This window comes from Astyanax mexicanus, chromosome 21, assembly GCF_023375975.1.
Source record: "Astyanax mexicanus isolate ESR-SI-001 chromosome 21, AstMex3_surface, whole genome shotgun sequence".
Lineage (NCBI taxonomy): Eukaryota > Metazoa > Chordata > Actinopteri > Characiformes > Acestrorhamphidae > Astyanax > Astyanax mexicanus.
Genome location: NC_064428.1, coordinates 34,640,229 through 34,652,724, shown reverse-complemented (window position 1 = coordinate 34,652,724; position 12,496 = coordinate 34,640,229). Strand labels below are relative to the sequence as shown.

At 39.6% G+C, this 12,496-nt stretch overlaps 1 protein-coding gene across 1 annotated transcript; it reads right to left on the bottom strand.

The window, feature by feature from the left end:
* Positions 1 to 4,897: 4,897 nt before the first annotated feature.
* On the bottom strand, positions 4,898 to 11,906 carry dla (deltaA). The gene is made up of 11 exons (XM_007238928.4): positions 11,393 to 11,906; positions 10,756 to 11,055; positions 10,554 to 10,614; positions 10,169 to 10,426; positions 8,847 to 8,907; positions 8,587 to 8,717; positions 8,116 to 8,285; positions 7,713 to 7,929; positions 6,706 to 7,534; positions 6,361 to 6,586; positions 4,898 to 6,226 (listed from the first exon to the last, which is right to left on the bottom strand). The coding sequence occupies exons 1-11, from the start codon at positions 11,441 to 11,443 to the stop codon at positions 6,221 to 6,223; spliced, it is 2,310 nt and encodes a 769-aa protein (XP_007238990.3). The 5' UTR covers positions 11,444 to 11,906; the 3' UTR covers positions 4,898 to 6,220.
* Positions 11,907 to 12,496: the final 590 nt, after the last annotated feature.

Genomic DNA, 12,496 nt, shown 5'->3' with positions numbered 1-12,496 from the left:
TCCTCTACTCTTCAGACTGATTCCATGAACATGCATTAAAAAAGTCTTTCACTTTTTAATTGGGTTTTTTGTTCCCTCAGTGGGAAAAACTACTTTGGATTGTATTGCACTATATGGACACACATCTTTGTATACCTGGTCGATCCTTAAAAAATGATTCATCCTACTTTTGTTGGAGTAACTGCCCCTACTGTGAAGACCTTCTGCAATATTTTAGATCATTGCTGTACAGATTTGATTGCATTTAGTGACAAGAGCAAGAGTTATTGAGACCCAGATGTTGGATAATCACCACCCCTCTTCATTACCAAGTCCTTAATTCAATTATCCCAAAGTGTTAGATGGTTTTCCATAATTCTAGATAATACAGTTCCACTGCAAGGGGTATCCACACAAATATGAAGATATAGTATATTTCAGAGACACTAGAGTGGAATTGTAATGTTTCTAGAGATGAAACAACATATTTTCTGATACTGATGTTGATATTCAGGTGTTGGAGGTGGATATGAACCATATAATATTGATGTTAGATTCAATGCCCAGTAATGTCATAGCCATATGTGAGTCCCACAGAGCCTCATTGGACTTTCTCTTGGTGGAAAGCGCTGGAAATGGATTAAAATACTTTATTTTTAGTCCAGGAACTTAAGATAAACTAAAACACCATTTACAATTTAAACGCTTGCATAAAATCACACTAATATGGCTATTTATGACCTAGCAGTGACTTAGAAGTACAGGCATTTCTCTGATATTTCAGAGAAAATTGGTGTGACCAATTTTGTACCAGTTTTGGCACAGTGCAGATACTGATTATTTGACCGGTTCTGTCTCTGTATTGAAAAGTCTTTCTATCACATTTTGTTCAGTACAGGAAGGTGTTTGGTGTGGAATTACACACACACAGGATGTTTCAATGATATATTATGATTCATTCTGTCGTCATTAACGAAGGACTGATTCCTCTTTTCAGTCTTGGTTTTTCTCAAGGTTTCTTCCTCTTTCACTAAAAGAGTTTTTCCTCACCACTTTAATCTCTTGATTTCTTTGAAGCGGCTTTGAGACAACCAAAACTCCATCAAAAATACAAAGTTCACCAGGCCTAAGTGTTCCGTATTTTATCTTTTCAGGATTTGTAAGTGTGCTTGTGTGTAGTTAAACATTTGATTAATCAATCAATCAACCTTTATTTTCACTCGGGAAAAACATTGAGGGTGATCCTCATTTACAATGTTGCCGAGCATTTACAGTATAAAAGGGATTGAAAACTTTTATTAAGAAATTTTAAATTATATGAAATAAAATAAAAAATAAATAAAAAAGACAATTACTCATTTTAAATCAACATTAAATATATATGAATAAAATATATATGTAAAATAGGAAATTCTAAAAGACCATGAAAAAATAAAATTGACACATAAAAAGTAAAGAATTTATTAAATATAAAATAAAGAAAAGATAATAGTAAAATAAAAGTAAAATGATAAGAATGAAAAAATAAAATAAAATTAATAATAATGAACTAAGAACATAAGAATCAAAGTATAAAACATTTGAATAAAAAATAAAAAGTAATAAATAATTACAAAAAAATACAAATTTAAATAAGAAAAAGATAATCTAATTATTAAAACTTATTTAAAACAGTTACAGGCTTTCTGGTGGTGTTTAGAAACGAAAAGTTTAAAAGGATTAAGTGATCCCAGCGAGCTGAGCGTCGATGTTTCATGTAGTAAATTCCAGCTCGCTGGTGCTGTTCTGTAGCTAAAAGCAGATTTTCCCAAATTCTTAAAGGATAGTTTATGTAAAGTGTGAATTAGAAATAATGTAAAATAAAATATGTAAAAATAAGTAAAATTAAATAAGTAAAATAAAAATTCACTCGCCACTAATAATATTTACTACAGCAATTTGGGAACAAATTTGCAAATGCACAATCATTGTCTAGACACTGTAGAGCTGTATTTGCCAAAAGAATAGGACTCTCTGGAGCAGATAAACAATCATGAACCTGTTGGGACATTGGAACTATGATCATGTGGTTGTGGATGGAGTGGATATGAAGAGGGGTGTTGATTGTCCATCATAAAAACTCACTAATGCTCTTAGCCTTCTTACAGCAAACCAAAATATTGTAGGAAGCCTTCTATGGCTGCACAGACATTGCGATTTTGTTAATCTGAAATATATATTGCGACATTAAAAGAAATTTCACCAAATTTCTTCAGACGTCTATGATTAATAAAGCACTGTTTAATACCCTTAATTTAAAAAGAAACAAGCAATGAACAGGTGTCCCAATAAAATACTTTTGTCCAGCTTATATCCGTGTAAACATGTTGTAAAGTGAAGAACAAAAGTTTGCAGAGTTTGCCCCTTAGTAATCCAAGCAGGATTAGCGGAGCAGAGCGAAGTGAGTTAGCCCAAACTTGAAGTATTCCCATTGTCTGAGTCTTCCACAGCCATGTGGGGTCTAGCTGGTGTTTTCTGCCTGCAGGGCGCTTTGACTCAGGAGGACAGACAACATCTGTCGTTTTTTTGCCCCACAGCTCCCCTGTCCCACCCCTCCTCCCTCCATTCAGAGACACACACGGGCTCTCCCAAATGTTGCCCTTTTGTATTGCGCCATTGTCCACTTCAGCATTGTGTGTGACGCCGCCTCCTCCCCAGAGTCCCATTGATGACTGTCGTAAGAGATCTCCACCAGAACTACAAAGTTCACCAGGCCTCAACGTTCAGCGTTTTATCTTTTACCAGGGTTTCTAAACGTTAGTTTTCAGCTGAAACTGTAGAAACTCAAACTGTAGCAACTGAACTGAAGCAAACATAAGATTAAATTACTTTAAAATTAGAATTCATTTCTAAAAGTTTAAAAATAAAATTTCAAGTGTACATGTGTGTAGGTAAAGTGTAAATTAGAAATAAATTTAAAAATTAAATTAGTTTTTTTAAATCGAACTCAGTCAGAATAAAAAACATTTTCATTGTAGTTTAAGGTAAACTAATAATAGTTTATGTTACTACAACAAGATTAAATTACTTTAAAATTAGAATTAATTTTCAAAAGTTTAAAAATAAAATTTCAGGTGTACATGTGTGTAGTTAAACACTCAAACTCTTAATGGATAGTTTAAGTAAAGTGTAAATTAGAAATAACTACAACTACTACTAACCAACACGTCAAACTGACCTGTTTCAGTTAAATATAATAAAATATTTGTAATCATTTTTTGGAGCATCACACCTTTTTTTAGCTTTACTTAATTAGTGAATTAATGAACATAAAGTAGAAAGTAAGAAGAAATTAGAAATGAACTGATTTAGGTAAAAGTATGCATATATATTGTATACAGTATGTTTATATTACACATATACTGTCATTCCAGTCAGTTTGGTCCTACAAAGTATGCTTGTTTTAAATGAAATTTTAATTACATACAGGAATAATATTTTATTTGTATGTATTTTTTGAAACATGAAAGCTCTACTTTTTTTTTTAGCCTGGCTTGGTGTAATTAGTGTAATGACCCCAATGACTGCATGACTAATTTAAGTATAAATGTTTATATTATGCATAGAAAAATAAGTTTTTTAGTTTTTATTACATACAATGTTTTAGTTTCCAGTTAGTTTGGCCCAGTAATAAAAGTTGATGCTTCAGAAAAATAAAGATATTAATTTTGGACCAAACCTTTTTTCATTTATTTATTATTTTTGATTATACATTTTGTGTGAATTATTATTGTTGCAAATTATCACGAGTAATTTTGACCAGTATGAAGTGAAACTTTTTAACAAAAGATTTAACAAAATCTGAATTATATTTGTGTCCATTAAGCTAAATATAAGGTTTTTGAAGAGACAAAATATTTTATTAACTACTTGTGGATTGTTAAAAATGGGTTAAATTTGGCTCAGTTTGACCTGGGATCATAATTATATTCCGTATCACAATTAACAAGAAGCAGAAAACAGACAATGATTAAAAAGTGATTTTATATTTCTAAAGTTTTATAAAGTATAAACACAATGCAACTAAAATTGTATATTTAACTTTAATATACTGTATAAAACTCATGTTTATAGTACATATAACTGATCTTCTGAAAGCTCTCCTCCCTGATCTTGTTGACAGAGTTGTAGAAATAATTGGTTCATTTTGCAGTGTTTTTCTGAGGCCCGTTCCCAGTGTTTAGAGTACGGTGGAGGCAGTGGGAGGACTGTACTGGGTTTGAATGGCTCGGTATGGGGTGACCAGGAGGCTGCAGCAGATGGCAATGATTAGCTCTGTTCACATCCCTATCAAAAGACTGCCCCCCCTCCTCAATCTATCCAACCATTCCTCTAAAGAGCCACTAATAACACTTCCAAACAGACCAGAACGTTAAAAATAAGATGAAAAGCTCAGAAAAGTGATTTATGAGCGAGCCATAGATCTGTGTGTGGAAAAGTGAGTCACGTCATTATTGGTTTTTGAGAAAATGTCAATATAATTTGCTTGGTTTGAATCTTCCCAACACTTGTACTGTGATTTTTGTGTCTGTCAGAACTCTTAAAATCCAAAAAAATGCAATTTTACAGTAGACTTTTAATGTAAACCAGTGTAAAAAAAAGACTTTATTCCAAGTTTTGGAGTATGTCTGTTGTTTCAATTTGTTATCTAATTTAAGAAAATCTGAAAAATGTAGTGGAAAATTACCAGGATTTAACATGAAGATTATGCTTGCTGTAATTTTTATGCATTATTTTTTTTATATAAGTTTTTGATTGTTTTCTCCTTTTCTGAAGTCTAAAGTCTGTTAAGCTCTATTCAAACTTTAAACAAGGGTGCTTACAGGCATGTCACAATCTGAACAAGTCTTGTGTTGAATATGTAGTAACACAGGAAGCGTTTTTTAATATTTCATAATCTTTATTTGGAAAAATAATTTAGGCTAAATCCTTCCCAAAGCAGAAACGAAACAAAGCAGGAATGAAAATAATAGCATTAATAACATTCTTTTTACAATCCTTTTTAAATAATATTTTTTTCTTAAAACATCCCAGCAACCCGAAGTGCCTTTGCAAATAACAAGTACGACATAAGAAACAACTTAAATAATCTTAAAAACGTTACAAAAATTTAGAAATACAACTTAAATAAAATAAATTAACTTAAATCATACAGCTTTTTGTAATAAAAAAGAAACAAACATAACAAACAAATGAGGATATTATTAATATTAACACAAACGCTTTCTTTTTCGTGACAGCAAAATAATTACATACATATTCGAAACCATATAAACAATATTACAAAAGGAAGTGGAGGCTCGGAAGACTTAGAGATTTGTTTTCTTTTCCCATTTACACAGTGATCAAGTAATACATAGCGTCTCCACTGGTCGTGTGACAGGATATGACATCATGCGACATTCAACCTAGTGAAAGACAGGCCAGTATGGCCAAACATCCACCGTTTTGATGTAGTCTCTTGCACACTGACTTGTGGGGCTTGAAGATATATTGGCGAAAAAACAGCAAATGTTGCCAAAATATTGCTAAAACGTTGCCACGACGTTGCCATAGAATCCAAGAGACGGACATTGGCGAAAACGCTGTGATACATTTCTTAATCTAGTATTCTTTCTTTAACGTCTTTAACGTTTGGTGCAGTCTCTGGGCACAGAAACAGCCTGTGTGGACTTGGAGATATATTGGCGAAAGAAAAACAGCAAATGTTGCCAAAATATTGATAAAGCATTGCCACAACGTTGCCGCAGTACCGCACGCCACACCATACCACATGGCAGAACATTGCGATACATTTCCTTGAATTCCTTTTTACGTTTCGATCCTTTTTTTTTTCTCTTTTCTTTTGCGTCGTAAATTTTTTAAAAAATCTGAAAAGGACACACACTGTCCAACACCTTTATAAAATGGCTTTACGGGTAAATTTTACAAATACATTTGAAAGAGGGGCTCCGAACGTTTAGCGACTCCCCTCTGTCCACTTCCGGAAGTTTCCAAGCCTACAGGCCTCCGTTTGCCTGTGCTTCTTTCAGAACAGAGAACCAGCTCACCCTGAATATCAGTTAAATCAGTCCTACTTTCTCAGCAGCAGTAGTTACGAGGTGGAACAGTTCCACCTTAGGTTTCGAGCAGCAGCATTTTCTATGGGAGTTCAAAACGTCTCCCATAGGTTTACAATGAGCATCGGCTTCCTGGAGGCCCATTACACCTGAGCAAGGAGAAAAGAAAGAAAAATAACAGTTAGTTTTATGGATTCAAGGTCAGATGAAAGCAGAGAACCTTAAGTCTTGTCACTTCAGGTAAAACATTCAAGAATTACAGTGCATTGCATTCGATACTCACCTCAGTTGCAATTACACATTCATCTTTTTCTTCCGACATGACCATGACGGATTTGTATTTGTTGTCGACACATGCCGACACGGATGCCGATGCACATGCAGATGCACACGCTGACTCGGAATACAGCGAATCGGAATAGTTCGACTCTGAATACTTTGACTCAGAGTATTTTGACTCTGAGAATTTTGACTCGGAATATCTTGACTCGGAATATTTTGATGCGTCACTGTGGAAAACAAAGAGGAAAGAAGGAAAAACATTAGTATAAGCATGAGCTGATCAGTGTGTAAATGTGTAACCTGTGCAATATGACTTCAAAAGTATTGTGTCTGATTTGATGTTTACCTTTTTAAACGTTTTCTCCGTTTTTCCTCGAACTCGCAAGAGTCTTGCAAGCTTTGGCACTTCACGTCTTCACAGCTGTCGGACAGCTCATTTGCCGCCATCTCTTTCCCGTTGTGCTCCAGCTTCACCTCGTGTTTGACTTCGTATTTCACTTCTTGCACAAGGTTGTAGTCGGAGGCGTGGTGTCTCGACTTGTATCCACTCTTTTCTGGGGTGACACTCAAGTCATCATGTTCACTGTGGAAATCAATCTTCTTGTTGATGTTCTTGACTGGCGCAACTCCCACCACGCTGACGGCGAGGTCCTTGTCCCGATGGCAGTTGTTTGTGAGGTTGTTGATTGTTTCATTTTCCCCGTTTGCCACTTCCTCTTCACGGTCCCTGCGGCGTCGCTGCACTTTCGACCGGATGCAAACCACCATGACAGCACAAGCAACAATCAGCAACAGCACCAGCAGCACTCCTGATCCCACTGCAGTCCAGGGAATGTCAGTGGCTATTTGAGAAGCCCGGTCTGGGAGCAGGAACTGACAGTTCCGTCCTCCATATCCAGGAACACAGGCGCAGACGTACCGATTGTTGCGTTCGTGGCAGGTGGCACCATTGTGACATGGGTTGTGCTGGCAGCGACTGATGGGCGAGCTGCAGTTGCGGCCGGTGTAACCTGGTGGGCAAGCGCAAGTATAGCCGTTTGCACCCTCTTGGCAGGTGCCACCATTTTGGCAGGGGTAGAGAGAGCACTCATCGCTGATGCGGTCGCAGTTCATTCCTGTGAAACCCTCAGGACATTGGCACAGGTAGGAATTCACCAGGTCCACACAGCGAGCTCCTGTGGTATAGAGAAGTGGATGTTGATTAGCTAATGTTAATACTGTTGACTGTCTCAGCACTGACACCACACATATTTGTTTAATCTTTTAATCCATCAGTCTATCACACTTAATACTAGATCACTAGATGATTACTATATAATCTGAGGCCAGGAGAATAAGACAAGTGCTTCGTACCATTTGAGCAAGGGCCAGATGTACAATGGTCGATCTTCTTCTCACAGTTGAAGCCTGCATAACCTGTGGGACACTGGCAGAAGTAGCCACCGTCCGGATTATCGGCACAGCGCCCACCATTGAAGCATGGACCATCCGCACACGTCATGGCACTCAGCTCGCAGTTTTTGCCATAGTAGCCAGGAGGACAGGCACAGGTGTAGGTGTTCTCCATATCCTATTAAGTAACATGAGATGTGAGATTAGCAGCAGTCTCATAAACATTTTAAGAAACATAAAAAAATGCTATTACTCTATCACTGTTTTTCAATGACTAATCACAAGGAATGCTACAGTTGCCGAGAGTCCAGCCCCTCCTTTCCTTCAGAGTGCTGTAGAGCGTGAACACAGTAATAAAACGTACCGTGCAGCTCCCTCCATTGCGGCAGGGGTTCCCCGCGCATTCGTTGACCTCGATCTCGCAGCTGGTGCCAGTGAATCCCGGGCGACAGGAACAGGTGTAGCTGCCCTGGCCAGTGTTGCTACAAGTGGCTCCATTCAGGCAGGGCTTGTGATGTGTGCAGTAGTTCAGATCTGGTTGGAAAAAGAAACACACATTTGAAACACTAGGATTAGTGCGATGAAAACAGCAGCACATGGCTGACCGGCAGCTGGACAACTGCTGGCTCTGTGTCTGTTCCTGATGTCATGCTCTCACATGTGTCGTTTTTCTTCCATCTCTTTACTTTATTTCTCTCTCTGGCCCTTGCTAGTCTGTAATGTCCCATTCTATCAGTTGCCATCAATGGAGTTAATGTTATTCTCTGTTTGCCCACCCCCTCCTTCTTCTTCTGTCTCTCCATCTGCCTTTCTTTCACTGTCTTTCTTTTCTTACCCTGGTTGCAGAAGAGGCCTCCCCATCCCTCCTGGCAGTTGCATTGCCATGGCTGCTGACAGGTCCCGTGGAGGCATCCAGGGTAACGGATGCACTCGTCGCAGTATCGGCCTTTGAAGCCCACTCTGCACCTGTTGCACAATCAAAGGAGAACAGGATTTTGGATGAGTTTGGGTGTCTTTTTATTTGGAAGTAAGTCTTGGAGATACTTGAAGGTGGTATACAGAGTAAACAAGCTCTGTCATTCCTGTTCTACTTACTTGCATTCTCCGGGCTTCTCACAAAAGCCGTGCTCCTCGTCACATCCGGGGAGGCAGATCGCTACAAAAGAGAGAAAGAGACAAATGGAAACATTAGGACCGTGGTGCCCCAACAGGAGAATCCATGTAGATCATATGCACTTTGCAGTTTATTATTATTTGTTGGCCTTTTATTTCCAGGATAAATGTATAAATTGAAGAATTCAGTCTTAAAGGAAGAGAGGGCCACTAAGCCTATTAGCTGTTACTCTTTTAGAAGATCTCCTTATCATGTAGAAGAAGTTCTGCTCAACACATTACAACAATGGGGGCAAACAAGGGGCCTCTTTTTTCACCCCCACCTCCTCCCATCCTCCCTCCCTCACTCTCTCTCTTGCTCCCTCTCTTTTCAATATGGCCCTAAACTCTTTCTCTTCTCACTCTCTCTCTCTCTCTCTCTCTCTCTTTCTCTCTCTCTCTCACTTTGCCTCTCTCTCCTCTCACTCTCTCTCTCTCCACCCCCCTCCATCTTTTCACTCTGGGTCTAAACTCTTTCTTTCTTTCTCCTCCACCACCACCTCCTCCTCCTTCTCCTCTTCCACTGTCTCCGGTTAGATTATAAGAGTGGACAGCTGGTGTGCGCGCGACAGCTGCTCCATTGTCCGCGCGCTGCCGGCAGCTGCCCCCACTTCAAACAATACCCTCCCCCGCGCCAGCCAATCAGCGACGCCGCCCCAACGCCGCCAGCCAATCAGGAGCGAGCATGTAAATTTATGGCACGCGTGAGATCGGTGCTGAAAAAGTTTTTCTTCCTTGGAGCGAATAAATCAAGAGAGTGGGGGGGAAGAGTGGTGAGGGCAGGGTGGGATGGGAGGGGGCTAGAGGGGCAGTTACAAGTTACCCCTAACCGTTAACTTTTTTTTGAGGGGGGCCCAAATGATCCTTTTTTCCCTCTTTAGCGAAAAATGAGCTTAAAAATTAGCGAAGTAAGTTGAAATATATAAACACTTTGCAACTATTTTTAGGTGTTTTTAAAAAAAATCACAGTAAGTGCAGTGAAAAAATATGATTCAATTTTAAGTAGATTATTTTTTTATTCTATATTTTCTGACCATTCCGCTTAATTTAGGAAAGATTAATTTTTTTTACAGATTTCAGCTGCTAGACAAAATTTGTCAATAAAAAAATTGTTTTACCATTTTTGTGCATTTAATGATGTTTTCCTCATCATTTTTTCTCATCCTCTCTGACTTTTTCTGAGCTCTTAATCAACACAAATTCAATCAACGATCACCATTCTTGTTCGTTTTCACAAATAAGACAATTCAAAATTTGACACTTACGTTCTGTGCAGTACTGGCCCTTCCAGCCAGCATCGCAGATGATCTCGCCACGCTCCCCGCAAGTGAAATGCCCGAAGGTGTCATCTCTGGGCCGGCAGAAGGCCGAGCAGCCCTCGCCGTAGTAGTGCTCTTCGCAGACAAAGCGGTAGGCAAACTTCAGCTCTGTTCTTCCAGCACTGTGAAGGTCCTGGGACCAGTCTTCCCCCACAGTCAGGTGCCGCTGGGTGGTCATGGTGCTGATGATGCGCTCTGGGTTCTCTGGAAAAGGGTGATTCAAGAGGTAGGTACTTAAGAACAGGGCCTTGTGTATTGAGTGATGTAGTGTGATTTGAACTGGTCAGGATTATGGGATGAGATGGTGTGTGTTTTGTAGAGCGCCCCCTACCTGAGGTCAGATCTTCTTTGGACTCTGCATGGACTGCTTCGATGATCATTGAGAATGTTCCCTGAAAAAATAAATGGATGGGATTTGAGAAAACATTCCTCAACAAAGATCTCCAGAAGAATGATGAACCCATGGCCTGAGAGAATGACTGAGATTGACTCTAGAGAAGACTTATTTTAGTGAAGTGAGTGGGGATGCTCACCGGCCACGTGAAGCCGAAGTTGATCCGGATGGGGTTGCTGAAGGAGCCGTCTGGTAACGTGTCAGGGATCTGGAAGGAGTTGGAGCCCACAACAGGCGTGACGGCAGCTCCATAAGTGCAGGGTGGCTCGGGTGAGGCGTTGGGCTGGTAGTGCTTCAGGCACACACGGAAGAAGGTTTTGCACTCGCACTGCTGGTAGGGCGATGGAGAGCCACTCTTACAACAGTTGCGGTTACCCTGAACACCTTTCTTGTTGAGGAACTCTTGCAGTTTGAGCTCAAAGACACCAGAGCAGAAACCCTACAAGGTGAAGAGCAGAGGGATGGATGGATGGATGGATAGAGCAGAGATTGGATGGATGAAGAAGAAACTGATTAGCTTACTTGGCCACCAGTGGAAATTGAAAATATATCTTTAGCTTATGAATACAACCATGTTACATCTTTGGAAAACAAACCAGACATACATTATAACCACATCAACAAACATTTCTATGTAGACTCTACTGTGGAATACTCTACTCTAAAAGACTAGGAAAAGCAGAATGCGATAACCATTGGCAGAACAGACAATTCCATTGTCTTCCGTAATTTAAACCAATTTCATTCAGTGAAAGTAAACAGTAAAAGTGCCTTACCTGGCTTGCCAAGATGTAGAGGATGGAGAGCAGCAGGAGCACGCGTCCCATGGCCAAAGGAATAAATAAATAAATAATAAATAAATAAATAAGAGTTCAGGGGCAAAGTCTCTGGCTCTCGCTTTTTCTAGCTGAGGCCACTTTTGCTCTCAAAAGCGATTCGGAGTGAACCACGTTGTTCCCATTGGATGGTGGGTAGGTGAGCCCAACAAAAAAAGCCTCCTCTTAACCTCCTCTCGGAAAAACAAAAACCAGACCAGATGCGACGCGTTTGGTGGGACGACTTGTTGAATCCCGTCAAGAATTGTCCGATAATCCTCACAAAAGCAAAATCCCAGTGAAAGAAACTTCAGGAAGGAAAGGCGAGGCAGCTCTGAAACTTGAGTGTGTGTTAGTGCGAGTGTGTATGTGTGTGTAGTTCCTTCTTGCTCTGTTCCCCCCCTTTACAAAACTTCTCTCTTTGCCTCTCTACGTCCTGCTCCTGGGTGTCACTGCTGTGGATCTGGTGGGAGGCCTCCTGCCTCCAGTTTTATATGGCCTGCCACATGCCGGGGTACTAATATGCTAATGAGCCACCACCTCCCCCTCTTTTCCAATCTGCCCCACGCTTTCTGATGGGCCCCCCCTCCCAAAAACCAGCTCCAACCAGCACTGGGGCTTCAGAAAGAGGGAAAAGTGAACACAAATAAGGGATATTTGGAGTGAATGTAAACATTGTGTAAACTGTATGAATTTACAGATATTATAGATCTTGTTTAGAATAAGATTTTTATGGTGGTTGGTGGAGTTTTAGTCTGATTTGTGGGAAGATGGGTTGAGCTGTTTTTTGGGGGTGGGGGGTTTGGGAATCTTTCAGGCCCCATTCATTCTAATGGGAATGTTGGGATGTAGGGCAGGTTTGTGTGCTGTTTGTTCAAGTAAGGAAAGAAGTGGTTTAAAAGTGGTTTGAAACTGGTTTAAAAGTGATTTTAGATTATTTTTTTGTTTAATAGGAAAAACACCATTTTAAGAGATCTTAATGTATTTGAGTATCTGTGTGTGTATGAGTGTGAACGTGTGTGTGTAGGAAAACGTTAAGAGACGGTTTGTAAGTACGCAGCGTTT